General features: G+C 47.3%; 1 protein-coding gene across 9 annotated transcripts in view; it reads right to left on the bottom strand.

Moving 5' to 3' along the window:
- Positions 1-482: 482 nt before the first annotated feature.
- The window catches only part of slc6a9 (solute carrier family 6 member 9), a 59,965-nt gene continuing 35,024 nt past the window's right edge, over positions 483-25,423 (bottom strand). For all 9 annotated transcript variants that reach the window (XM_029250084.1, XM_029250083.1, XM_029250086.1 and 6 more), the window contains 12 exons: positions 13,206-13,362; positions 10,657-10,788; positions 9,823-10,072; positions 8,828-8,960; positions 7,441-7,575; positions 6,955-7,058; positions 6,249-6,486; positions 5,966-6,100; positions 5,752-5,851; positions 5,460-5,560; positions 1,712-1,882; positions 483-978 (listed from right to left, as the gene is read on the bottom strand). In XM_029250084.1, the coding sequence (XP_029105917.1) occupies positions 742-978; positions 1,712-1,882; positions 5,460-5,560; positions 5,752-5,851; positions 5,966-6,100; positions 6,249-6,486; positions 6,955-7,058; positions 7,441-7,575; positions 8,828-8,960; positions 9,823-10,072; positions 10,657-10,788; positions 13,206-13,362 (1,893 nt within the window). In that variant the 3' untranslated portion in view covers positions 483-741. The remainder of the gene's footprint in view (positions 979-1,711; positions 1,883-5,459; positions 5,561-5,751; positions 5,852-5,965; positions 6,101-6,248; positions 6,487-6,954; positions 7,059-7,440; positions 7,576-8,827; positions 8,961-9,822; positions 10,073-10,656; positions 10,789-13,205; positions 13,363-25,423) is intronic.

Raw genomic sequence — 25,423 nt, 5'->3', positions numbered from 1 at the left:
ACATCTTCCACATCGAACACAAACACAGAGACATATCCGCTACATGCACTGTAATCATACGCCTAAGTGGTGCTATTACGATTCAACACTGAACATATGACGCCGCATTATCGCTTCAGTCCCTTGGTTAGGGTGTGTAACACACGCAAGGGCTTTGTCCACGTGGAAATGAGACAGGATGGAGGCATGTCCAGAAAGCACCAGGCTCCAAACAGAGCCGCGCGTGGCCGTTCTCAATAACTTAATAAGCAGCGCCTTAACCACAGTCTCGCAGGAGACTACAGAGAAGGAGTGAGAACAGCGAGACCTATACAGCAGGTTAAAAAAAAGACACACACACACACACACACACACACACCAGAGCTCTGTGCTATGTGGACATGCCCAGGGGTGAAAAGAATATTTGGTCTCCAGCCTTAAAACTGCTATCACTACCACCTGTTACGAGCATCACTAATGTCACATTTCTGGATTCTCTATACTGACTTGCAAAAAAAAAAAAAAAAAAAACATTACAGCTGAAATGTACAAACGGTGTGGATGCCACGTTCCTACATTTTCATGCATACGAAAAAGTGAAAACTGCATTATTCTATTACGTGGACGAACGAAAAACAAAAGAGGTTTCAGGTGAAGACCAAATAACTAGAGGTTAGGAATAATAAGCCCTTACAATATGTAAAGGTCTCCAGCGAGCGAGGTCTCCCCATGGGAGGTGGAGCAGGGCACGGAAGCGGCTGCCTACGCCATAGGAAGGGGGCTGGTGTGTGTCGAGCCGTTGCTGCCCTGGATGGTGAGGCTGATCTCATCCCGCTTCTCCTTCTCTTCCTCCTTCAGCTCCTCCTTGAAGGGACATGCTTCCACCCCAATGTCGGACCCTGGAGCCCCAAGGAGACTGGAGGGTGCGTACCGGCCTACCCGGTGCTCTTGCAGGGCCGGGCCCCAGCTCCAGTGTGGCTTGACCGCGCTCTTCAACCGCTGTGCGAGGTAGGGAAACAGAAGACCGGGTGGAGTCACTCAGCTGGTTTTTCTGAATGTGGATGGAATGGGCTTTGACCCCGGCCGCTAACCACCAACTCCTGTTCACACAGTATTCTGCCCGAAGGCTTCTGTTTTACCGTAAACGAATTCCGAATAATCATTCATTCGTTTGTTCATTCATTTATTCTCATTAACCTGTTTGTCTAGTGTAGGGTCACAGTGATCCTGAGCCTATCCTGGAAACAGGGAGTGAGGCAACATACACCCTGGACAGGAAACCAGTCCATCGCAAGAGCAATCACACACACACACACACACACACACACACACACACACAATCAATGGACAGTTGCAAGCCACTAATTCCCCTGAAACACATGACTTTGGACTGTGGGAAAAACACACCAACACTGGGAGAACATGCAAACCGCACAGACTGAGCCAGATTCAAACCCACAATCCAGGAGGTATAAGACACTACCTCCAAAAATCATTGATAAAAACTCCCATAGTCCAAACAGAAACAGTAACAATGTGATCAAAGTCCGATGACTGAAGTCACGAATGGTCGTAACTTTAAGACATCGTTTTAATATTGATCACCGTGGTGGTCACATGTAATATTGAAGAAACCATCTCACTCAACATCCATAAGGAAAACGAAGATTTATGACTGACAAGCTAAAGCTGAAAGAGCACCCTAAAGAAAGGTTCCGCAAAATGATCTTACCTCTGAAAAGGTGCTTCCTTCAGAAGTGGCTATCTTGTAGAGACCGTAGAGCGGTATGCAGATGACCGAGGACAATGCCATGCAAAATCCAATGACTAAAGACCATCCGGGGTAGATGTACTTATTGTAGGTGATGGGTTTGTACTGGATTACCGTGAAGATCAGGATGAACTAGAAAGAGACCAAGAGACATTTAGGACTTTGGTGTATGTTTCGTGGCTCATTTCCAGCAGGTACCACATCATTTCATACCATTTCTATTGGTGTACGCAAAGTCTGAGCACTGTTTCCTCTTCTAAGAAATGCAGTTTGCTAAAATAATTAAAAAATTCACTGCAATTACAAATGAAACACAGGAGCAGTCAAACAAAACTATCCATCCATCCATCCATCCATCCATCCATCCATTTTCTTGCCCGCTTCTCCTTCTAGGGCCGTGGTGGCAACAGGGAGAGCAGAGAGGCCCAGCCGCCCTTGTCTCTCGCAACTTCCTCCAACTCAACATGGGGGATCCCCAGCCATTCCCAGTCCAACTGGGAGATATAATCCCTCCAGCAGGTCCTGGGCCAACCTCGGGGTCTCATCCCAGTCGGCCGTGCCCGGTATACCTCCAAAGGGAGGCGCTCAGGGGGCATCCTTATCAGATGCCCGAACCACCTCAATTGGCTCCTCTCAATGTGGAGGAGTAGCGGCTCTACTCTGACTTCCTCCTGGATGTCTGAACTCCTTACCCTGTCACAGAGAGTGAGTCCCAACACCCTGCGGAGAAAACTCATTTCGGCCGCTTGTATCCGCGATCTTATTCTTTTCCGTCATTGCCCAGAGTTCATGACCAGAGGTGAGGGTAGGGACGTAGACCGACCGGTAAATAGAGAGCTTTGCCTTATGGCTCAGCTTCCCCTTCACCACTACCGTCTGGTACAGCGACCGCATTACTGCTGCCGCTGCTCCCAGTCTACGGCCGATCTCACGCTCCCTTCTTCCCTCACTCGTGAACAAGACCCCAGGATACTTAAACTCCTCCACCTGGAGCAAATTCTCTCCCTCTACCTGGAGGGGGGGATGCCATCCTTTTCCGTGAGAGAACCATGTACTCAGACTTGGAGGCGCTGATCCTCATTCTAACCGCTTCACACTCAGCTGCAAACCGTTCCAGTGCGTGTTGGAGGCATCCATGTGACGGTGCCAAAAGGACAACCTTGTCCGCAAAAAGCAAAGACATCACCTTCCGACACCCACATAGAATGCACTCCTGACCTCGGCTGCTCAGATGCTTTCCATGAAAACCACGAACAGGAGTGGGGACAAAACACAACCTTGGCGGGGTCCAACACCAACGCTGAATGGGCTTGACTTAATGCCGAGTATGCGGACACAGCTCTCGCTCCATGTGTACAGAGACCGAATGGCTCGCAGTAGTGCCCCCGGCACCCCATACTCCCGAAGCATATCCCACAGATTTTCTCAGGGAATACGGTTGTAGGCCTTCTCCAAGTCCGCAAAACACATGTAGACTGGATTAGCGAACTCCCATGCCCCCTCAATTATCTGTGAGAGGGTAAGAAGCTTGTCCACTGTTCCACGGCCAGGACGGAATCCACATTGTTCCTCTTCAATTTGAGGTTCAACTATCGGCCGGAGCCTACTTTCCAGCACCCTGGCATAGACTTTCCCAGGGAGGCTGAGAAGTGTGATACCCAGATAGTTGACACATGCTCTCCGGTCCCCTTTCTTAAAGACAGGGACCACCACCCCAGTTTACCAATCCAAAGGCACTGTCCCTGAGGTCTATGCAACATCGCAGAGGCATGTCAGCCATGACAGCCCTACAACAGCCAGGGCCTTAAGCAGTTCTGGACGAATTTCATCCACCAGCGGTGCTTTGCCACTGTGGAACTTTCCAACTACCTCAGTGACTTCCACCAGGGAAATGGACTCTCATACCCCGGAAGCCTCTGGCCCTGACTCCTAAGAGGCATATCTCTCAGGTTTAGAAACTCCTTTTACCTCCCAACAATGTCCTCATTTGAGGTCAGAGTTTCTCCACTTTTGCTGAAGTTTCTCCACTTCTGCATCTGATCCAGCTCACCACCAGATGGTGATCGGTAGACAGCTCAGCACCTCTCTTCACCCGAGTGTCCAGAACATGTGGCCTCAAGTCAGATGAAATGACTACAAAGTTGATCATTGACCTTTGGCCCAAGTAGCTCTGGTACCAAGTACACTTCTGAGCATCCTTGTGTTCGAACGTGGTGTTTATTAAGAACAAACCATGGCTAGCGCAGAAGTCCAATAACATTTCACCATTCGGGTTTAAATTGGGCAAGCCGTTTTTTTTCCCAATCACCCTACTCCAGATTTCCCAGTCATTACCAACGTGAGCAGGGGGTGCGGTGGCGCAGTGGGTTGGACCACGGTCCTGCTTTCCGGTGGGTCTGGGATTCGAGTCCCGCTTGGGGTGCCTTGCGACGGACTGGCGTCCCGTCCTGGGTGTGTCCCCTCCCCCTCCGGCCTTGCGCCCTGTGTTGCCGGGTTAGGCTCCGGTTCCCCGTGACCCCGTATGGGACAAGCAGTTCTGAAAATGTGTGTGTGTGTGTGTGTACCAACGTGAGCACTGAAGTCCCCCAGCAGGACTATGGAGTCTGTAGGTGGGGCCCTGTCCAGAACCCCACCCAGTCTCTCCAAGAAGGTCGAATACTCTGAACTGCTGTTTGGTACATAAGCACACACAGCAGTCAAAGTTTTCCTCTTTGTGACCTTAAGACGTTGAGGTGACCCTCTCGTCCACCAGGACAAACTCCAACTGCATGGCAGCCAGCCGGGGGCTTGTGAGTATCCCCACATCTGTCCGAAGCCTCTCACCCTGTGCAACTCCTGAGTAGAAGAGAGACCACCCCCTATCGAGGAGTTTGGTTCCAGAGCCAACGCTGTGAGTGGAGGTGAGCCCAACTATTTCTAGTTGGTATCTCTCAACCTCCTGCACCACTTCCGGCTCCTCCCCCACAGTGAGGTTACATTCCACATGCCAAGAACCAGTTTCTGCTGCGAGGGGCCAGGACACCACACACCACCCTGCCCCCTCCTGCTGCCTGAAAGGCATCGCACCCGACCCCTATGTTGGACCTTGCGGGTGGTGGGCCCACATGGCTCTCCCACGTTGCCTTTTCGGGCTGAGCCCGACTGGGTTACGTGGGCTGCGCGGCCGCCAGGCGCTTGCCAAGGAACACTACCCCCGGGCCTGGCTCCAGGGGTAGGTCCTGGTGACCCAATTCCAGACAGGTTAAACACTGTCTTGTTCCCATTTGCCATAAGGGCTTTTCAGATCGTGTTAGTCTGGATCTTCACTCCAGACCTAGTCGCCATGGGAGACCCTACCAGGAGCATACTGCTCCCGATGATATAGCTCTGTAGATCCCTAGATCACACAAGCCCTTCCACCACGGCAAGCCCCAATCCAGGAAGGGCAAACAAAACTATTTTAATAAAACTGATACATCGGTGCATCAAGTGGAAAGTAACAAACTAGGTTTACTTAAGAATCACATGTCTGCAGCTATGTCTCTTTCTCTTAACGTAATGCACAAATTGTATTTTCGCTGAGATGTACGTCGCCTTGGAGAAAAGCGTCTGCTAAATGAATACATGTAAATGTAAAATTGCTTCATGAAGTAATTTAGAGCAGTTTTACAGTATGAAGTGCTTGCGAGGATCTCTGATGTCTCAGCAAAACTGCGTGTGTCACACTCACTGTTATTATGACTGGAGAAATAAATCTCCAGCACATCCTGAAGAAGAACGGAGGAGGAAAGCCCAGCATCATCTCCACATCCTTGAAGTAGTTTCTGTGCCCTGAAAGGTGGAATGCCAGTGAGACCACAGCATGCGTGCGCACACGCGAACACACACCTCAATATCTCGACAGCAGCGTTTTTATACATCATGGTTGCGTTTGAGCTGATGGCTGACCAGTTTAGATAATTAAATAATAATATAATAAATGCACCGCAATGGACCAGAAGGAGGGCAAACACTTGACTCACCGTAGACATACATGATGCAGATACACATGATGCAGGAGATGATGACCAGCGAGAAGCTGGCTGCATAGTTGTCCATCAGCAGGAGCCAGTAGATACCCGCCTGCGGGACAGAAGCCGTCATCCAAGGGCCGTATGTGCATGTGCATGTGCATGTGCATGTGCATGTGCATGTGCATGTGCATGTGCATGTGCGCATGCTCGTGCATGCCCTCACCCGTGTGGTCAGCGGCACCCCGAGGAGGAACCCCACGATGGCTACCCCGAGTGTGACCAGCGTTTTGTGCTTGATGATCCAGTCGGTGCCGATTTCGTCCACGATGGCCGTCACCAGGGTCTCCAGCAGGCAGAACTGCAGACGGCCAGGACGAGGGAACCACAAAGATGGTCATGGGTAAGAAGCTGAGCTGGAGCTCTCACCAGACTTGGTCCCCCTGACACATGCACATCTGCAATGTAGCTGGAACCGTGGAGGTTGTGTGAGGTTGGGTGGGGCTCACCTGAGTTCCCAAACCCAGGAGGATAAGCATGAAGAAGAACAGCAGCGACCATAGCGGCGAGATGGGCAGCAGGGTCAGAGCCTCGGGATAGGCCACGAAGGCCAGGCCGGGCCCATGGTCCGCCACCGCCGACACGTCCACACCCAGGTGGTGCGCCATGAAGCCCAGGATGGAGAAGATGACAAAGCCGGCATACACACTGGTGGCGCAGTTGGTGATGCTGATGATGATGCTGTCCCTGTTTTGTCAGCAGACACAAATTTAACAACACCTTCCAGAAAGTTCTGGTGAGTGACACTGCACAAATGGTGCATTTACTATAAAAAAACTGCATTTAGAGTACAAAAGAATCAAGTCTGCATGACTGCTGTGTTTTTCACCACTACTACCACAAGGTGGTGCTGTAAAGATGCCGAGCTCATGCACTTGAGACGAGCGTTAAAGAGGCCGAGCGAAGCGTCTTCCTAGACTTTGATGGTTTCACTATTACTTTCACTGTGACTATTTATTTCGCCATTAAAGGTATTACTCACAGTTGTCACACAACACAGTTTCACAGCGTACTGATGAGTGTAACTCACTGATCGCCCTTTCAGATCACCGCCAGCAGGACCGCGCATATACAGCGAGGTCTTTCACCCCAGTCCGTCACCAGCACACACACACATGCAATCTCTGTAGTGAAGGAAATGAGTCGAGTCCATACCGGTAGCAGTTATTGTGGAACTTATTGTAGGACGCCATAGTGATCAGCCCACCCCACGCGCATCCAAGGGAGTAGAAGATCTGAGAGGCGGCATCACCCCACACCTGGAGCAGGCGAGACAGGAAGCACCGTCGGGGGTCAGCTCAGCCAGCCAATAAGGACAAGCGATTCCAGCTCAGTTTTGTGCAGCGCCAATGCAAACACGGCTTCCCCAGTGCGATAAAAGCAAGCAGGACTGCGAGCACATGAGATACTGCAACTGTGAAAGAAACTGCAATAAACTCACAGATAGAGATGGAAAACATGTTAAAGTATGCACACTGGAACGCGAGTGTGCCAGAAAATTTCTCAAATGCAGATCATGAGAAAGACGCAGTTTACTTCAGTACTACATTATGGTGCATCTGCACAGAGGAGGTGGTCAGAAAAACTCGTTAATTTGAATCAGATCATTGGAGACTGGGCACGGAGGCATGGAGGAGGCACCTTGGCATCCAGGATCATCTTCCACTGGGGGGTCAGGTAGTACTTGATGCCGTCGATGGCTCCTTCCAGAGTGATGCCCCTGACGAAGAGGATGGTGAGAACGACATAGGGGAAGGTGGCTGTGAAGTACACGACCTGCAAAGGGAAAAGAGTGGTCAGAGTGAGTCTGGATGTAACGACCCTTTTTCCAGCATGCTTTTTTCTGGAGTTGAAGCCAACCACAAAACATCAGACAGCTGTGTCGCATGGCCCGGTAGGACGTGGACGGTCTGTGATTTCTGAGTTTCAGACTCTCGTTTGTGCAACGGCTCCTGACCAACTTCCACAGCACTCATCATGAATGTCCCTCTGCTAGAATAAATAAAATGAAATAGAACTAACACACCACCCCTGGTTTCTGCATCAAACAAAGGAAGGAAAAGTGAGAAAGATATTTCAGTATCTGCTCCGATGATTCATTCTTTAAATGTATTATTCACGTGGATGGCAGTCTACTATTTTATTTATTGAACATTTTGTGCATGGTTGCTTACATCATTCTTTACTCCTGAAAAATGTTTTTAATTTTTTTGAAACGTTGGGAAAAAATGTTTGGCGTCATTCAAAATTATCCAGAAGGTTTATCGGTGTCACTTTACCGCCAAAAGAGAGAAAAAACCTTTGTGCCCAAAAGTTCAAAAATTGCGAGCTGATGAACTGTGTCAAAGAGATGCTTAGACAAAGCTGTCATGGGACAGATACTGGAGACAGGTGAGTATAGGACCCAAGCGCGGGTGAGTTTTATTCAAGTAATCAGATTTCAGGGAGAAGGCGAAACCAAGGTCGGGGACAGGCGAGGGTCTTCGTGGTGCGAACGTCACAAACCGGGAGATCCAAATCGTGGTCGAGGAGAACAGGCTAAGGTGAGGGACGGGAGACAGGCAAGGCACTAGAGACAGAAACGCTGAGACGGCAAAGCGCAAGGCGATTGCAAGAATCCGCATCGGTGTGTGGATGCGGACCTCCTTTTATCCCGCGTCCCCTTTCATTGTCGGCAAGTGTTGCTGCTTCGCTCATTGTCGGGCTGTGGCACAAGCTATGTATTCAACTGATATTCTGGCAAATTACCACAATGCCACAGTAGTCTGTATTGTCTCCGTTGTCCTAAAACGGCTTCACGACATCCCCGAAACCAGTTAAGATCCAATATCTCTTACCATTAGTAGTGCCATTTTTTGTTGTCTTTCGCAACCTACATCTTGACCTTTCACCTGCTCTACAATGTTGCACTGCTTCCAAAAATGTTTTATTGTTGTCAAACCAGATCCCAAGGGATTATAACCTGATGAAATTTCAACCAATGAGGAGGGAGTCTGATAATAGGGCCCCGCCCACTCTCCGTACACACCTTGCCCGAGGACTTGACGCCCCGGATGAGGCATAGGAACACCACCACCCAGGACACGGCCAGGCAGCCTAGGATCGGCAGACGCACTTCACCGAAGTTCCCGATGTCGTCCGAGATGTTCAACACGTAATTTCTACGAAGGACGGGAATTCAAACACAGAGAAACATGGTGACGCCCGGCACCCTTGACCACGTAACGCTCATCGAACATTAGAGGAAGATGCCGAGCAGAACTGCCTTTGCGTTGGGGGAAGGGGGCCTTCCACCCTAGAGGCGCACAAATGAAACGCTGTTCCGACGTATCGGTCCCCAGCCATCGGCCGACCGACGCTTGCACAAACAGGCACATATTTACGACAAGAGAATGACAAAGCGGGCACAGAGGGATTACATTTATTTTTTTACCCATCGCTGGCTGGAACAAAAAGCCTTGTGATCCCGCTGTGACAAGGCAGCACAGAAAGCAAGGCGCAAACCCATCGCAGTGTCATTACGGGAGCACAATGTGGTTGCTCAGTGGTTGCCCTTGTTTGGAACCGGGGGAAATAAACACACTGTTGTTTCCAGTCTCAAGACGTACATAATCCAAAAACAAAATATCCTACCTTACATTATAGTCCATACATTATTTAGCTACTCAGCCAGCACTTTTACACAGCACTTCTTACAATGTTTACCCATTTATACAGCTGGATATACTCCAGTACTGCAGGTGGCGTAGTGGTTAGAGCCGTCACCTTCCACTTAAAGGACCCAGGTTAGGATCCCACCTCCTGCTGTTGTGCCCTTACGATAGGATCTCATCCTAAACTGCTCCTGTACAAATTACTCAGCTGTATAAACGGGTTAATCATTGTAAGTAGCTTAGTGTTTCTCAACAAAATGTCCCTTGGTTTACTATTCAAATGTTACACCTACAAGGAGCTGTAAAGTGACATAAAAAGCCTTATAAGGTCTAATTAGAAAAACGATGAGCAGAGAGGTGCTGGATGTACCTCCAGTACTCCTCGCTGGGACTGGTCCTCTTGGTGCCGTTGACCATGCCAGTGACGTTAGCCAGCGAGCCGTTGGGCCGTGACGTTCCCACCACGCCGCTGCAGTCAGGTGTGTTCCACGGGTTGTTGCAGTAGGTCCACGGCAGCAGGTTGGTCATGGACATGAAGAAGTAGTAGAACGCAATGCAGATCACCACATTGTAGTAGATGCCAATGTATGTGGACACCACCATCATGCCATAGCCGACCCCTGGAAGAAGAATGGTCAGGTCAGGTCAGGTCAGGAACTCCCAAAAAACTCTGAAAACTCCCAAAGGTGCATCATCCTTCACTGCTTTTTCAGCCCACCAAAGACAGTGGAACATTAAGGTTGATATTATCTGATATTATAATTATTTAAATATGCAGACAGTGGAAGCAATGTCCTCTGAGGCTCACAGAAGGCACTGGACAAACGTGCTTTTCCTTTCTTAAGTGAGGATCAAACCCGGTACACTGGTACACACAAGCGTCCTGCAGGAATCACAGCTGGCGATCAGGATGGGGTCGTTAACATCTCCCATCCCACCAAGACCTCAAGCTGGGAAGGGAAGGGGGTTTCTATGGGCAGCTGACACAAAACTGAAAGGACTGTGGTGTATTTAAATTTGCTGTTTGTGCTCAGATCATTTAAAAACTGCACTTCAGTTATTATGGTGAGAAGATGAAAAAATAGTCTTTCTCTGTGCGTCCTTAGGTACCGTAAGAAATCGACTCTGTATGATTTCAACATTTATTCGTCTGGGTCTTTTTCGTCCTTTTTCTTTCCAAGTGTCCAGGGGGGTAGGACCTCACCTTTGAACATGGGGCTGACCTTCCACACGCCCAGGCAGCCGAGACTGGCAAACTGCCCGAAGGAGAGCTCCAGGAAGAAGAGCGGAATGCCACAGAAGACCAGCATGATGAAGTAGGGGAACATGAATGCACCTGGAGTAGCAGAAATCGGGAAGTCAGCTACACGCTGCAGCGCTTTACCCCCGAACACAAACTGACTCTGAATGGACAGAGCATAGAAAACAGAATGTGCTTTGCCATCGTTATTCTTTCATCGAAAATCAAGAATACTTGCTCTTTTACCAAAGCAAGGCAGTTTCACGAGGCAAGAAAAAAGTTAAATGCATTTTTAGAGAACGTGAAAAGTTGTGTAAATTTGCCCAGCTATCAAGTCCCCAGATTATGAGAAAGCAGTTTAGCTTTTGGGTGGCACAGCGGTGCAGCGGGTATCCCTGGTGCCTCACAGGTTCCAGGCTGTACGATCAGACATAGGTTCAGTATAACGGTGCCGTCTGCAATGGGTCTGCATGTTCTCTCTGTGGGGAAAGTCACTTTCCTCTGGTTTCCTCCTACAGTCCAAAGATGTGTTTCAGGGGAACTGGTGACTCTAAAGTGACTAGTGTGTGAGTGAGTGTCTGTGTTATTGCCCTCTGATGGACTGGTGTTCCATCCAGGGTTTACCCAGCCTCACTCTTCGCACTTTCAGGACAGACTCCAAACCTTGACTTAGACAAGCAGTTATTAATAATGAGCCAGTAGTTTAGTTCAGCTTTCCAGGTTTTTTTTCTTGAACTGAAAAATATGTATTTAAAAACAAATGAATCTCTGCTTTTCAGTCAATAGAAAATTAAGTAAATGCCAAATGCTTTTTTGTTCAGCCGCTTCACTATGCTCAAAATTTTGTGTGGTTTTATTAACCTCTAAGGATTAAGGTATTTGTTGATTTACTGAAAATCCAGAACGGCTTTACATTTACATTTATTCATTTAGCAGACGCTTTTCTCCAAAGCGACGTACATCTCAGCACCCCTTTATCACACATAAGGAAAAAATTCATGTTTCCATGTTCCCGTGATGTACACCGAAATGCACTGATTCGCCTTCAGAATAAAAGCCAGTTTTCTGACACAGCAATATGAGGCTGTCAGAAGAGAAGCAAAATTTTTAAAAAACCTGCTACAAGGTATCAGGAAGTAAAGGGCATGATTATCAAACTATAATCTGGGCTATAAACTATGTTGTTTTGTTCCGTTTTTTCCTTTTCCCTCCAAAAAAAATGCACATTTTTGAAACTTTGCGCTACCTGTGCTTACAAAGCCAGCCCACAGATGGCAGTAAAATGCACATAGAGCGCTGTGAGACCTCCTAATCCAACTGACTCCCTGTGTCTACAGGTAGTGTGTGGTGTTGCGGAGTGTTAACGGTGCCAGTAAGAAGGGGTCTGCTATTAAATCCAAGTTGGTTTTAGTTTTTTATAAAAAGAAGATGAAACATTGCACATGCCCATGTATTAAATTGGTCAACAACTGCAACTGAATAAGTGGTTACAACTTATTTTTATTTCTAGTAATTTTGAATTATTACTAATTTTAATGTAGCTTGAAGTTAATAAAAAAATATTAAAATAAAGGTCAGACTATTTTTTATTTTACCCATAGCCACAGTTTTGTTTTTTTTTTTTGTTTTTTTTACAGAACCTAATCAGTGAATGAGTTAAATTACCTACAGTATATTATTAGGATTTTATTCATTTTCAGAGTGACTTGGGAATTATGAAAATATGGAGTTTTGAAGAGTCTTCTGATTGCAATTGTGTTCATGGGTTGAGAAACCCATGTATCAGATCTGGAACTCTGCCAGTTCAGTGATATACTTCCATACCCTGTACACTGGCCTCAGTGAAGCTCATCCCCTGGCCTTGTGTCCTCAACAACAATACCCCACTGGGATGCTTGACATCGCTGCAGCCCAGGCCAGGGTTCAGAGCTCAGCCAGCTGATGAACCAAGTTCTCTGTCGCTCTTGAACCCTAAGCGAAGGTAGGCCTGGAGGCTCTATTTTCAGATATTACGTGCTGAGAGGCCCTTTTATGGTGAGCACTGTAGAGTGTAATGAATACAAGAGTCATAAAACAGCGCTTGGAAAAGCACCGGAAAAGGAAACTGCTGCAGAATCACACAGACGGTGCTGTAAATTCTACTGTGAGTAGAGACTGTAAAGTGGATTTATTAATTTACAACAGGCACTCCCTCTACAAGTTCTCCAGATGTGTGCTATAAATTCAATGATAATAAATGTAATAACGGTTTGTAATGATTATTTTCATGCCTATCCCATTGCTTTTATCAAAAACAGTCATTTTACCCATTTATACAGTTGAATATTTCAGTGGAGAACCTTTCTTAATGGATGCAGCAGTAAGCGTAGCGTTGGGGCTCTTGGGACTCGAAACAGCAACGATGAGGTTGCAAGTCTATCTCTATGCAAACCACTCGATCTGCTGGCTACATGATACAAAGACCAGCCAACTGCAATAACATCAAACACAGGAAGAATGCGGGGAATACTCACCCCCTCCATTTCTGTAGCACAGGTAGGGAAACCTCCACACGTTTCCCAGGCCGACTGCGTAGCCCACGCTGGTGAGGACAAACTCGATCTGGTTGCCCCAGTTCCCCCTCCTCGTATTCTCATCCTTCTTCACCGGCTCCCCTGGAACGGCACCGTTCTGGAACGTAGAGCGAGGACGCCATGAGAAAGGACCTTCCTTGGGCAGAGGATCGCACGAAGACCTCACCGGCGCCACGTAGCCGTATTTCAAGGTACTTCCTCGGTATCCTGACTCATCGTATGCTCGTACTCATGAAAAGACCTCATGTTTAAAAATACACGGGTTTTGAAATCAACTGAACATCGAGTGTTTTGAAATGGAATTTTTACATGAATGATAATATAACGTGCTATCGGCTCACTAGGCATTCGCTTACTGCCGCAGGTTCGCCGGACATCTGTTTCAGAAACTACGAAAAAGGCTGCACCATTATCATAGGCTCAAGGCACTGATTTTATTTAAATGTGCCTATTGCAAGATTATAAACAGCGTACATTCTATAACACGGTAACTTCACGTACTGATGACTCAAGGCACCATAAGTTTAGGCGTGATACCGATACGCTAACAAATATAACAGAACTACAGTAGATGACAAATGGCAACCGGAAATATGCAGAACAAATTATTTCACGCTTACGTTAATTAAAATTGTAAACTATGTTTAGCGTACATGACCTCCCGAGTAGAGGTAAAGCTCAAGCTGATCTTAAGTGGACTGAAATTGCCGTTGCCAGCAAAAATAAATAAAATTTAAAAAAAAAAAAAAAACAAAAAAAACAAACATTTGGCTTGCCCCCTGACTTCACTAAGCTTTCTCCATCTGTTCACATCAGATGGTCTTTATTTTTGACCTTTGTCATAACCTCAAGAAATGAGACGGGAACAAGCCGATCTGCCTCTTCAGCCAACAAAGCAAAAGCGCCGTTTGACAAGCACCTCCGGGACAAACACTCTGTGTTTTTGAGACCTAACGACTCTGATGATCCACATTCCTTTTCAAAGCCCTAGAGAGACCTCTTATGGAGAACCTTCCGGATTTGTTGAGAAACTGGGACACGTGTTCACGGAAAGACTTGTTGCCCTTCGTTGACACCCAAAGAGGCCATGTGAGGGTTCCTTGTGCAGGCAGCTCTGGTGCTATGGGTGTGTGTGGCCGAGCTGTCTCACACACACACACACACACACACACACACACACACACACACACACACACACACACACTCCTTCACTCTTTATCACTGCACCATCTGAGCCTGTGCAGCTCCCCACACAGGTTCAGCACGGTGATTCGGACCCACTTGACCGATCCAGCTTTTGGTTATTCAACTCCAGGTCTTGTCTTATTTTTAGGTGCCTGGACTTGCAATGATGTAAAAAAAAAAACTAAAGTAAGCCTTAAATTGGGGGGCACAGTGGCGCAGCGGGTTTGGCCGGGGCCTGCTCTCAGGGAGGTCGGGGGTTTGAGTCCTGCTTGCCTTGCGATGGACTGGCGTCCCATCCTGGGTGTGTCCCCCCCTCCAGCCTTGTGCCCTGTGTTGCCGGGTTAGGCTCCGGTTCACCGCAATCCTGCTTGGGGCAAGCGGTTTCAGACAGTGTGTGTCTGTGTGTGTGTGTGTGTAAGCCTTAAATTACACCTTAAGTAAACTTATGCATGTCTTGTGGCCCCAGATGTAAAAATGTCTGTTCTGTCACATCTGTCAAACCACATCTCATTAACAAAGGAAAGCAGACAACGAAAAATTACATCAGTTTAACTTCCACGTCGTACTTCATTCCAGCCCACAGCAGCATGCTGGGTGCGCTCCACACTTACACCGCGGTAACAGCCACAGCTCTGATTAAGAGCCGGACTTTTACACAAAACAATCATTCAAGGAAAGGTCCTCCAGGGTGAGGTAGCCAGTGCCCAGTGCTGCAGTAAAATACTGTATGTCCAAAATTAAAACCTGGAAAAATCAAAAAACTGCCTGCTGGCTGGAAAGTAGTAGGAGCTGCCACTTTGCATTCAAAAGACCCGGGTTCGAATCCCACCTCCTGCAGTAGTTTTCTTGAGCAAAGTACTTACCCTGAATTGACAGTAAAAATTACCCAGCTGTATAAACAGGTAAATCAGTGCATGCAGCTTAAACACTGCAAGTTTCTTTGGAGGCGTGTCAGATAAATACGTAAAATTAAAGGTAGAAGGGGAAACCAATGATATAATGCTGTGAAATCAATTTATTATTTTAGTGGACGCTCCTTTCCGAAGCAATGTACGTCGCAGGGTAAACGAAATACAAAGAATGCATAGCGACGTTCGGATAAAACTTTTAAAATCAGTTCTACCGAAAAGACACGAAAACGGGCGATCGTTTGTTTGATCTCACACAACGAAAATTTCCACCGCTGCGTAACTGAAAGTTTAACAGGTCTCATTTGCGCGTGCCACTTCCTATGTGCTACACACGTGCGAGGGGTCTGCAGAGCCCCGTTCGGGGGATGTAAGAGGAGGGAATCGGTTCTCGGTTTACGTCACCTCCGTATGCCCGCATCAGTGTGACCTGAGGGTTCTGTGAGTGTCGAGGCACGTGGTCTGGCTTCAGTCGCAAACACACGCGCGCGCACACACACACATATCCCTTCCACACATTGCTCTCTGAAGCCCAGGTGTAATGGGCCTTCCCTATTCGCTTCACAGCCCTCCTTCGCTGGGCGCACACCCAGCTGGGCCCATCTGCCCCCTTACGTAAGCGATGCACATGCTCCCCATGTCTCCGAAGGGGGCCCCTCCAGGGTGGAGGGCCGGGAGACTTTCTCCCACCCCATCCCACCCCCATGCCAGCCGGACTCTGAGGCCAAACTCGGTACCCTTTCGGAGCACGAGCGCAGAGTTTGAAATGCTGGGGAGAAGAGTGGATCATATTCCAAAGTTGGATGCAAAGAAAGAGACTGTTTTGAAGCTCAAATATTGGCTCAGGTGAAGGGCCAGAAGCCTGAAATAGGACCACTGGCTCATATTCAAATTGGTCGGGCTAAATACGGGTCACCGGCCCTCTGAACGCACCGAAATGGAGCCACTGTTGACAGAGACTTAAATCATAAATAACAATAATAGCAACGGTGCGTAAGGGCGTGTTACCAAAGTACACCGAATGCAAGCGTGCTGACAAGATGGAGTGAAAGTCTGTGTGTGACCCAGGAACACACGCTGACCAAGGGGGTATTTATTGGACTGAGGGATTACTCCCGCGGCGACCTCGTCCCGCCAGACTCCGGCAGACACGCAGCTCCAGATAAGGTCTGAAGAACCACGGTAAGAATGCGGAGCAAAGGGCGCAGGTCTAAGACTGGCCCGAGGGGCCGTTTCTGGATACCGCGACGGAACGCGGTGAACCTCAGGCGCCACTGCGATGCGGAGCCTGACGTGTTTGTGACGGTGACCGGGGGGACAGCGGGTTACTATGTGTGCAGGAAGGCAGTGACACGCATGAATATGGCATTCATTCACTCAGGTCCTTTACTAATTTGGAGGGAACTCTTTGCAAAGTGTCTCTCCCCTTTTCCACGGAGGAGGAGATCACGTGCAGTTATGGAGACAGAGAAAAGGTGTTTCTCCAGAGCTATAAGCGATGGACAGAGGATGAGGAGGTAGAAAGTGGCAAAGGTCCAGGGCTAAGGGAAATACACTCGCAGTCTCACGGCCTCAGCTTTGTAACGCTTCACCCACGTGTCCGGTTTGGGTTTTCTGCACAATGATGGTGCATCGTAATACTACCAATAATTGACAAATACTAAACGTGGCGGTGGGTGCGGTGGTGCAGCGGGCTTGGCCGGGTCCCGTTCTCTGCTAGGTCTAGGGTTCGAGTCCTGCTTGGGGTGCCTTGTGAAGGACTGGTGTCCTCTCCTGGGTGTGTCCCCTCCCTCTGCTGCCAGGTTAGGCTCCGGTTTGCCACGACCCTGCTCAGGCCAGGCGGTCTCAGACTGTGTGTGTGTAAACATGGTTCGGTGAAAGAACTGGCTGAAGGATCAGTTTGTAACTTAAATTTCCACTTTTTTTTTTTTTTTACAGGTGTCCCCAGCTACTTTACTAATGCGCAAATCTTATCCCGGCAAACCTCGCTCCGGGAAGCGCAAACGAAGCCCTGTGGGTATCACGAGGTTCCAGTTGAGTCCGCAGCCGAACTGTTCTGGAACTCAGAAATTCCCACCGAAATACAGATATCTTTAAAAAGGAGAGAACATGTTAGTCAACTTTGCGTCTTTAAAAAAATCTACTCAGTTTAAATGCCAATAATAGAGGTCAATGCCAGCTGTCAAGAGAGACCCCCAGACGGGGGTCAGATGGGGTCCGATTTCACGCTTGCGTCTTCCTTATACTGAATTGTAGAGTTTTAAGTCCACATACCGAAATGTTGGTGGTCTCACTCCCAAGGAGTCCAAAAGTGTGACAGTCCTGTTTTGTCCCTGATGTGGTAGAACGAATTTGCCTTAGTCTTTCAGAACTGCTGAATCCCTCTCAAAAGTTACACCCATCTCTTGTCAACCCACTTCTCTCCTCATCTCCTCATGCCAACAAAAATTTGCACCATACCACTTTGATCGTATACATATTTAGTATTTGATTCTTATACAGGCAGTTTTTTTGAGCTACGTGTGCCATCAAATTGCGCCGTCGGCCGAAACAAATCGCGCTTTGGTAATTGTGCGCCTGTGATTAAAGCTCTTCACCTGTTGTGGAATGTACTTTTTTTTTACCTTGCACTGTACACCGCTTTGCAGGGAGACATCAGCTAAACGAATCGATTTAAACGTAACGAAACACGGTGTCAAAGATTAGGGATGAAATCAACGCGATTCTGAAGAGAGCTTCGGGATAAACCATCAGATTCATGTAAACCCACAAACTTGTATTATGGTGGCTCAAGCAGAGCGAAAACAACATGTAAATCTGAGCTGAACCGCAGTTTCAGTGGACGGACACCTTTCTAATTATACCAGCAGTCAAGCCGGCACTTGGATTTCCCCACGATGCTCACGGAATAAACGGGGCGGGCTTAACCCCACCTAACGGCGATAAAATAAACCCTTATACTCCGTGTCCTCAAAGGGTCCATTATAAAACCCCTGTGAGGTGTAAGTAATTCCACTAAAGAGAGAGCTCTGTGGCTTTTAACCCTCTTAGCAGAGGGCCAAATCCCTGCAAACTTTCGGGGTCCCTTCAAACCTTTAGTTGGCGGCTCAATGCCGAGGCTCCATGGCTGATTAACTGGGTGCAATGGGGTGTTGTGAGAAGAGCCTCTGAGACTTGGGTGACGCTGGAGCCTGAGGGCTTCACGGTGTCTCTGGGTCATGCCAGTGAACTGCGTCTGCACAAATGTGTTGTCACAACTCTCCTGCTCATCGAGAAGAGTAACAAACGCGAACGAAAAGAGATACGAGCACAAACGAAAAAGGATGCGACTGTCGTTTTTCCATATGACGTGCAGGACAAATGGCAACCGTGTTAGATTACGTCCTTCGATCCTCGTGGAAATACGAAGAGGAAAACTCCACTGGATGTGGGGAAAAAAAAGTTTTCAAAGAAGGAATTCCAATTTATATTTCAACCCTGTATGTCTATACATGCAAAATATCCATTAAATTAGTCTATACTAGAGCAATTCACTTACAATAAAGATCAGTAACATTAAGCAGAATTAACACACACACACACACACACACACTGTCTGAACCGCTTGACCCATACAGGGTCGCGGGGAGCAGGAGCCAAACCCGGCAACGCAGGGCAAAAGGCTGGAGGGGGCAGGGAAACACCCAGGATGGGGTACCAGTCCATCGCAAGGCACCCCCAGAGGAGCTTGAACCCCAGACCTACAGGAGAGCAGGACCTGGTCCAACCCACTGCACCACCACATACCCCTAACCAAATTCAAAGAAAACCTATATATCTCTGACCCTAGTGGCTAGTACATTTAGCACAGTATGGTACTTATACATCCAGTAGTTTTATATCATTGATTCTGATAATGAAGTGAGGATTCCGCATGTTTGTGTACTCATCTTCAGGTAGCAGTGGACCGCAAAGTCATTACAGATGTCACTTTGTAATCTAAAGTTTCCTGCTTCGAATCCCACACCTGCTGTGGTGCCCTTGGTCGAGGTATTTACCCTGAATTGAGAACAGTAAAAAATTCCCAGCTGCACACATGGGTAAATCACTGCAAAGCTCATTATCACACACTCTTAAGTCACTTAGCATAAAGGCAGCATCAGATAATAAAGGTTAATAACTGCTGGAAAGGAATGCTCTGGAGAAATCACATCTGGCTGAATGTATGAGGTTGTTTATCCCCCTTCCCATGAGGAATCTGTAAACAGGATACAGAGGTGGAATGCTGGGACAGCTGATGCTACCAGGAATGTTCATGGGCCTTTTCTTATTTTTCTGGACAGAAATTGGTTCAACTAGTTTATAATTTACTACCGTGTAATTTAAGGTGCTGCTCTTCACCCCCCCCCCCCCCGCCGTCTAGAAGCCATGGTCCTGGAGGAACGTTGTTTCGTTTCACTGTATATGGTTGAAATGACGATACCCGCAAAATCATAATTTCATCAACCGTCTTTTTCATGTGACATAATAGTTGTGTGATGACCAATTCCACATGTTGCTTTAGAGGAAATCATGTCTGTAGTAGAAAAAGGGAAGTAGCGCAGCTGCAAAAAAAGTGAACCCACAGTTGTATTGGTGAAACCAAGTAGGTAAGTAGAATCAGGCCTGTAAATCATAATTTATTCTTTATACAAGTTTATGTGAAGCTGTAGAGTTTATAAGGTTTTTGACATATTCTACACAAGAAAAAGGACCATCCCTATTTCGCATGTTTTCAGGAAGCACTGTATAACTAACGAATATAATTCGGACATGGACCGACGCCTACGTTGGTTATGTGCGCGTGTGCACTTACGCACGAGAGTGCACATTCGTTCTCTACAGCAGACTTGTATTTTGTCTAGGGTGTGCCCCGTTTGCCAGCTGAAAGATGAATGTTAATCTTCTTATTCATCTACTTCATAAAATAGACTTGGCATAGGGCAGAGAAGGCAGGAAATATGCTTTCGGAGTCTTTTCAACAGCAGGTCGCTGATTAAAACTGATTAAAACTGCCCGTAACAATGGCTCCATCCCTTCAGAAACCCAACATCATCAAAATGGTATTTGGTTTACCTTCAGCCTGGAAAGTCCACTGCGGAGAACTTTTACCGGTAATCCTAAATAATTGCCCAGTTTATTGATCCTTCACTCAGTAAAGCACCTGGTCGAATAAGTTCTCCCCAGTAATTTCAGATCAGAACTTCAAATCTATTGAAAGCATCTCAATTTTTTAGTGCCCACAAACAGTTCAGGAAATGATTCTCAGCGTATCGATATATCCGGCATCAGGAGCAGCTTTCATCGTAGCGTGCGATATGAAGAATGTACGGGAGCGGGTTTACGAAATGTTCCCATTGCCGTTAGAGCTCACGGAAGTAGAAATTCCGCTCGAAAAACATCAAACAATGTTCACAACAAGTCGGTTACATTTCGTGCAGCGCCGCGAGTTATGCACAACGTGGGCAGTAAGGCGGGAGTAAACAGTTAAACATTAAACTTCAGCAGAAACAAAAAGTACCGATTCATATAAACATACAGCCGAAATACAACGTAAATACGGCGCCGAAAGGGATGGGCTCACCCCGTTCACGCAGGTGATCCACAAACACCTTTCGCCGCACGCAAAAACTCCGATTGGTGCAATAACAAGCCCTCCGCTTGGCGAGGCTTCGCTGCGTTGCACAGCTGAAAAGCGCAGACGCCGGGATGGTGGGCTGTCACTGTGGATTTGTGCCTGTTGCCTGGGTTTGGCCTCTGTGTTCGCTTAACTACATCATTCAATTAGCAGCCAGGATGGGTGTTAAGCGGCGCGGCAGAGCAGCCCGCGGAGCCGAGGGGCTGGCAAGCTGTTCGCCTCTTTCCCCGTCTCTCCTTTGACCCTTCCTTCTTCCCGCCGCCGCACGCGCGCGTCCCTCCCGGCTCCTCGTTCGGCCGGCCACGGGCTGCGCCGGGTTCTCATTAATGTACGACGGACTCGTTGCCGTGACAATCGGGCCAAAGCAGCGATGGTGCGCCAAAGATGGAGAAAGATCTGAGGGGTCACCCAGGTCACGTTGACCTCGGCAGTGTCAAGACATTCATATTCGTCTTAAAGGAAATTGAGGGCAAAGCAAATCATATTTCATGACTCAACAGCTTAGCTTCAAGAACAAAGACGATCGTGAACTGCAAAAAATGGCATTCTGACCACTTTCTGCACACACTCATCTTAAAGCCAAGATGTTGTGGTGTTACAGCAAGGAAGAAGTTGGAAAGAGGTACTGAGCAGAACGGCCGTGAAGCGGAGCGTCCATGTCTCTTCCAGCAAGGAGGAGATGTCGGGGGGGGGGGACCGAGATGCTGGCATGCATGACCGTCTGATCCACGCTGTCGGTCCCCGGGGTGCCGTCGCCTGTGTTGGGAGCAGGACTCGGCCAGCCGAGGATGAGGGAACAAGTGGGTCAGCACACACACCGCACCCAGACGGGCCGCCGCACCTGGGTCTCGCTGGAAATTTTGGCAACAGCTGAGCATGAGGAATTTGTCAGAAGTTCAGACAAAATAACAGCATTTTAGGCGCTTCAAAGGGCTGGTTTTCTAGACAACACGTTGCACCATTAGCAGAAATTCTCCACTGCGAACCACCTTTAATCTAGAACCAGGTCAAACTGAGTGAATTCAGCAGCGAGACGTCTTCTGCAGAGTAACTCGCCTATTCTGCCTGCCTGAGCGGTACCTTTGTACCGAACCAGCGTATGAAACATTTCCGTGACTACGGAACTGCTACGAGATCACACTTTCACAGTTATCTTCTGCCGGTATGGTATTTAGATGGGTTGAAATCCGTCAAATGTGGCACTTTATAAATAAACATTCTCCCGGCACAGTGCGCTTTGTAAACGGGAATCTGCAACGTTCAAAATAGCAAACTGAACGTATGTCAGATAACTTGGTGAATTCTTGGGACAGTTTGGAGAAAATTTTATGCTGGGGAAAAGGAGCGAGGGACATCCGGTACTGTAGTGGTTAACACTACTGCCTTCGGACCCAAAGGTTGCAGGTTTGAATCCCGGCTGTTATACCCTTCAGCAAGGTACCTTACCCTAAGGTGCTCTAGTAAAATTACTCTGCCTTATAAATGGGTAAGTGATTATAAGCATGTACTAACTGTGACCTTTACACTGTAAGTTGCTTTGGAGGAAAGTGTCAGCTTAAGTGAACAAATGTAAAAATGAAGAGAAGCGATGCTGACCGGGTGGGGTTCTTTCCTCTTTTACAGGCGAGCGGAAACAGAGGACCAGCGAACACCGGAGCGACTCGTCACTACGGCACTCGGAAGGTTTCACACACCAGCTCTTTGAGCGCGGCGGAGCCCACGGGGAGAACGCCGAGACAAATGAACGTCTTGATTGCTTCCTTCCCGGGGCCGCAAGGCCGTGCCAGCGTTGCGTGGAGACGCTGCCCGGTGACTCGCGGAATGGGGTCCCCCGTTGCCAGCGAGCTCAGGGGCAGGGCGCGGCAAGTCATTTGCTCACGCGCCCCCCCCGCTCCCCCACCCGCTGCTGGTCGCCTTGCCATAGACCCTTCATTCACATGTAGACCCGTTACGCTTTTACTCCCAACAGGGAGCTACATGGTGGTCGTCCTACTGTCTGTCTCTACCGGTCATTCACTTCAGGAAGAACAAAACGTACCCCTCCAACAACATCCTCCTTGCTGCATTCTCTCCTACCACCGTAACAGCTGTATCCCTTCAAACTCCGCGTGTTCATAACGTCAAAATATTCCAGTGTCAAAGCACTCTGCCTTACTGTAGTGTTTATTTCTTGAATTCTAAGTCAAATATTGCAATTATAGCTCCATTTTTTTCCAAAATCAGAAGCTGCTCCCAGCAGGTTCATGAGTAGGTTTAACAACAGGTTGAGCATTAATTTCACACTGTTTGGACTGTGCAAGCTCCACATGTAACAGATAAAACAGTGAGCCGGTACACAAGGTCTGTCCCTCACTGTCAATACTTTCCATAATTATATACACACACTTGACTGTAACCGCTTATCCCAAGTGGGGTCAGGGCAAGCCGGAGCCTAACCCAGCAACACAGGACGTAAGGCCGGAGGGGTAGGGGACGCACCCAGGACGGGACGCCAGTCCATCGCAAGGCACCCCAAGCGGGACTCGAACCCCAGACCCACCAGAGAGCAGGACCCATCCAAACCCACTGCACCACCGCACCCCCCTTTGCCATAATTACATAATTACATATTTTCCACCTTCTCTGTGTCATGAGGAATCACAAACACTGGTGGGAGAAAGTAGAGAGACAGATATTTCTCCTTGAATTTGCAACACCTGATGACAAACGAAGACTATTCTGCAAAAGCATCCAGTACACTATGTACCTCAGGCCTTGAGTGTAAAAATATTTTTTTTGCCATTTTCCATTGTTTCTACAGCAGTGCAAAGAATGGCGATAAGAGGGTTTTAACTTGTTTGTTTTATTATAATTCACACTGTTTGTGTTGGCCACGCACCTGCCAGTACAATAAATGTCCGTATTACGAACTGTGCCTGGGATAGAAAGAGAACCCAATCTAAATAATGGCAAGTAAAAATTAACCAAATTTCATGTTTGAAGTCAAGGACTTTAACGAAAACATTAATGTGTTACAGAATTACTGCAATTGAATTTTAACAGTTCTGTGCTGTTTTCAGTAGGTCTTGGCATGGTCTCACACAAGATTACAAAAGTAAAATTTTTAACTAGTTACCAACAGTCACCTGTTTATGAATAAACTGAACATTTCACTTTTCCTTTTTTGTGATCGTTATTATTTAAAATTATTATTATTATTATGATTATTAATTCACATCGTATAACTATTTAAAGAAAATTAAAATATAAAGTACATGGTATACACGGCACTAAGAAAAACATCTAGCATAAATAATGCGTTTGATAAAAATCCTGCAAATTCTCACACTGTTTAAATTACAAATTAAGATAGAAATAATGCAAAACAGAGTGTTTTCAAATCAGAGCTATAATGACTTTTTAGTTGTCAACATCTGAGAGCAATGTAACTAAAATATGTCACGGCATTCAAGCGTTGAGCACTACAGAGCACTGAAACTATAAAATAATTGTGTAGAACATCATAGTTCTACACTATTAAAGCTTTACAGTATACCTGTGCCCTGGGTATAGTTATAAAAAACATTCTTTTATATCAGTATTGCTAATGTACTGACAATTCCTGTAGAATAATATCAGCATGTAAGCTAGGTAAAGCGCAAAATTTTTTCTGACAGCATTTCTAACAGTTATACTTTGCTATAATCTGGATTTAAACTTTATAACTTTGTAGACCCAGTATCACCCATTTACAAACATTGTTTCAATTCAACGAACTGATTTTATGATCGACATTAACTAGCGACGTTAGTCACAGAGTCTGTTACACTAGAGTCAAAAGGTGCGTTTTTCACTTTTTAATGATGAAAATAAGGTAAACCTCATTCAAATCGTTTTAGAGCAGAATTAAAACGGGGGGGGGGGGGGGGGGGGGGAAATCGAAGATTTCAGCTCTTTTCTCCTCAGCAGGCAAAGTCTCCTCATACAGCTACTGGAAAAGCTGATGGTTTGAGTGATAATTAAACTTTCATTTTGAAGGGTGTCACAGTCGGTCAGAGGTGCCCGTTGTGCAATTATTACTGCTGACAGTAGTTCTTATTACTCCAATTACCGCTCAAGCGTGCCTTAGGGTTGGAGATGCCATCAGACAATTGCTCTCCCTCCTACCGAGGAAAAGGGCTCTCCAGAAGAGTTGGTGCCTCCTTCACTGGACAAAAACAAAACTATGGAGCAAAACTCCAGAACTTCTACATGCTTGCGTTGATTCTGAGGCTTCCTTATCACAAAGTTACCCAAATGTGTCCTTCGCCCTGCTGCTGGGGATCAGCACGAGGCTTTCCAGAAAAATCATTTAGAAATGCTCCCGATAGACCAACCTGCCGCAAGCACCTGTTCCAGAGGCCGCCCTGTCAAATACGTTCGGCTCCACA

This window comes from Scleropages formosus, chromosome 3 (genome assembly GCF_900964775.1).
Source record: "Scleropages formosus chromosome 3, fSclFor1.1, whole genome shotgun sequence".
NCBI classification, from domain to species: Eukaryota; Metazoa; Chordata; class Actinopteri; order Osteoglossiformes; family Osteoglossidae; genus Scleropages; species Scleropages formosus.
This window is presented reverse-complemented; position numbering and strand designations above follow the sequence as displayed.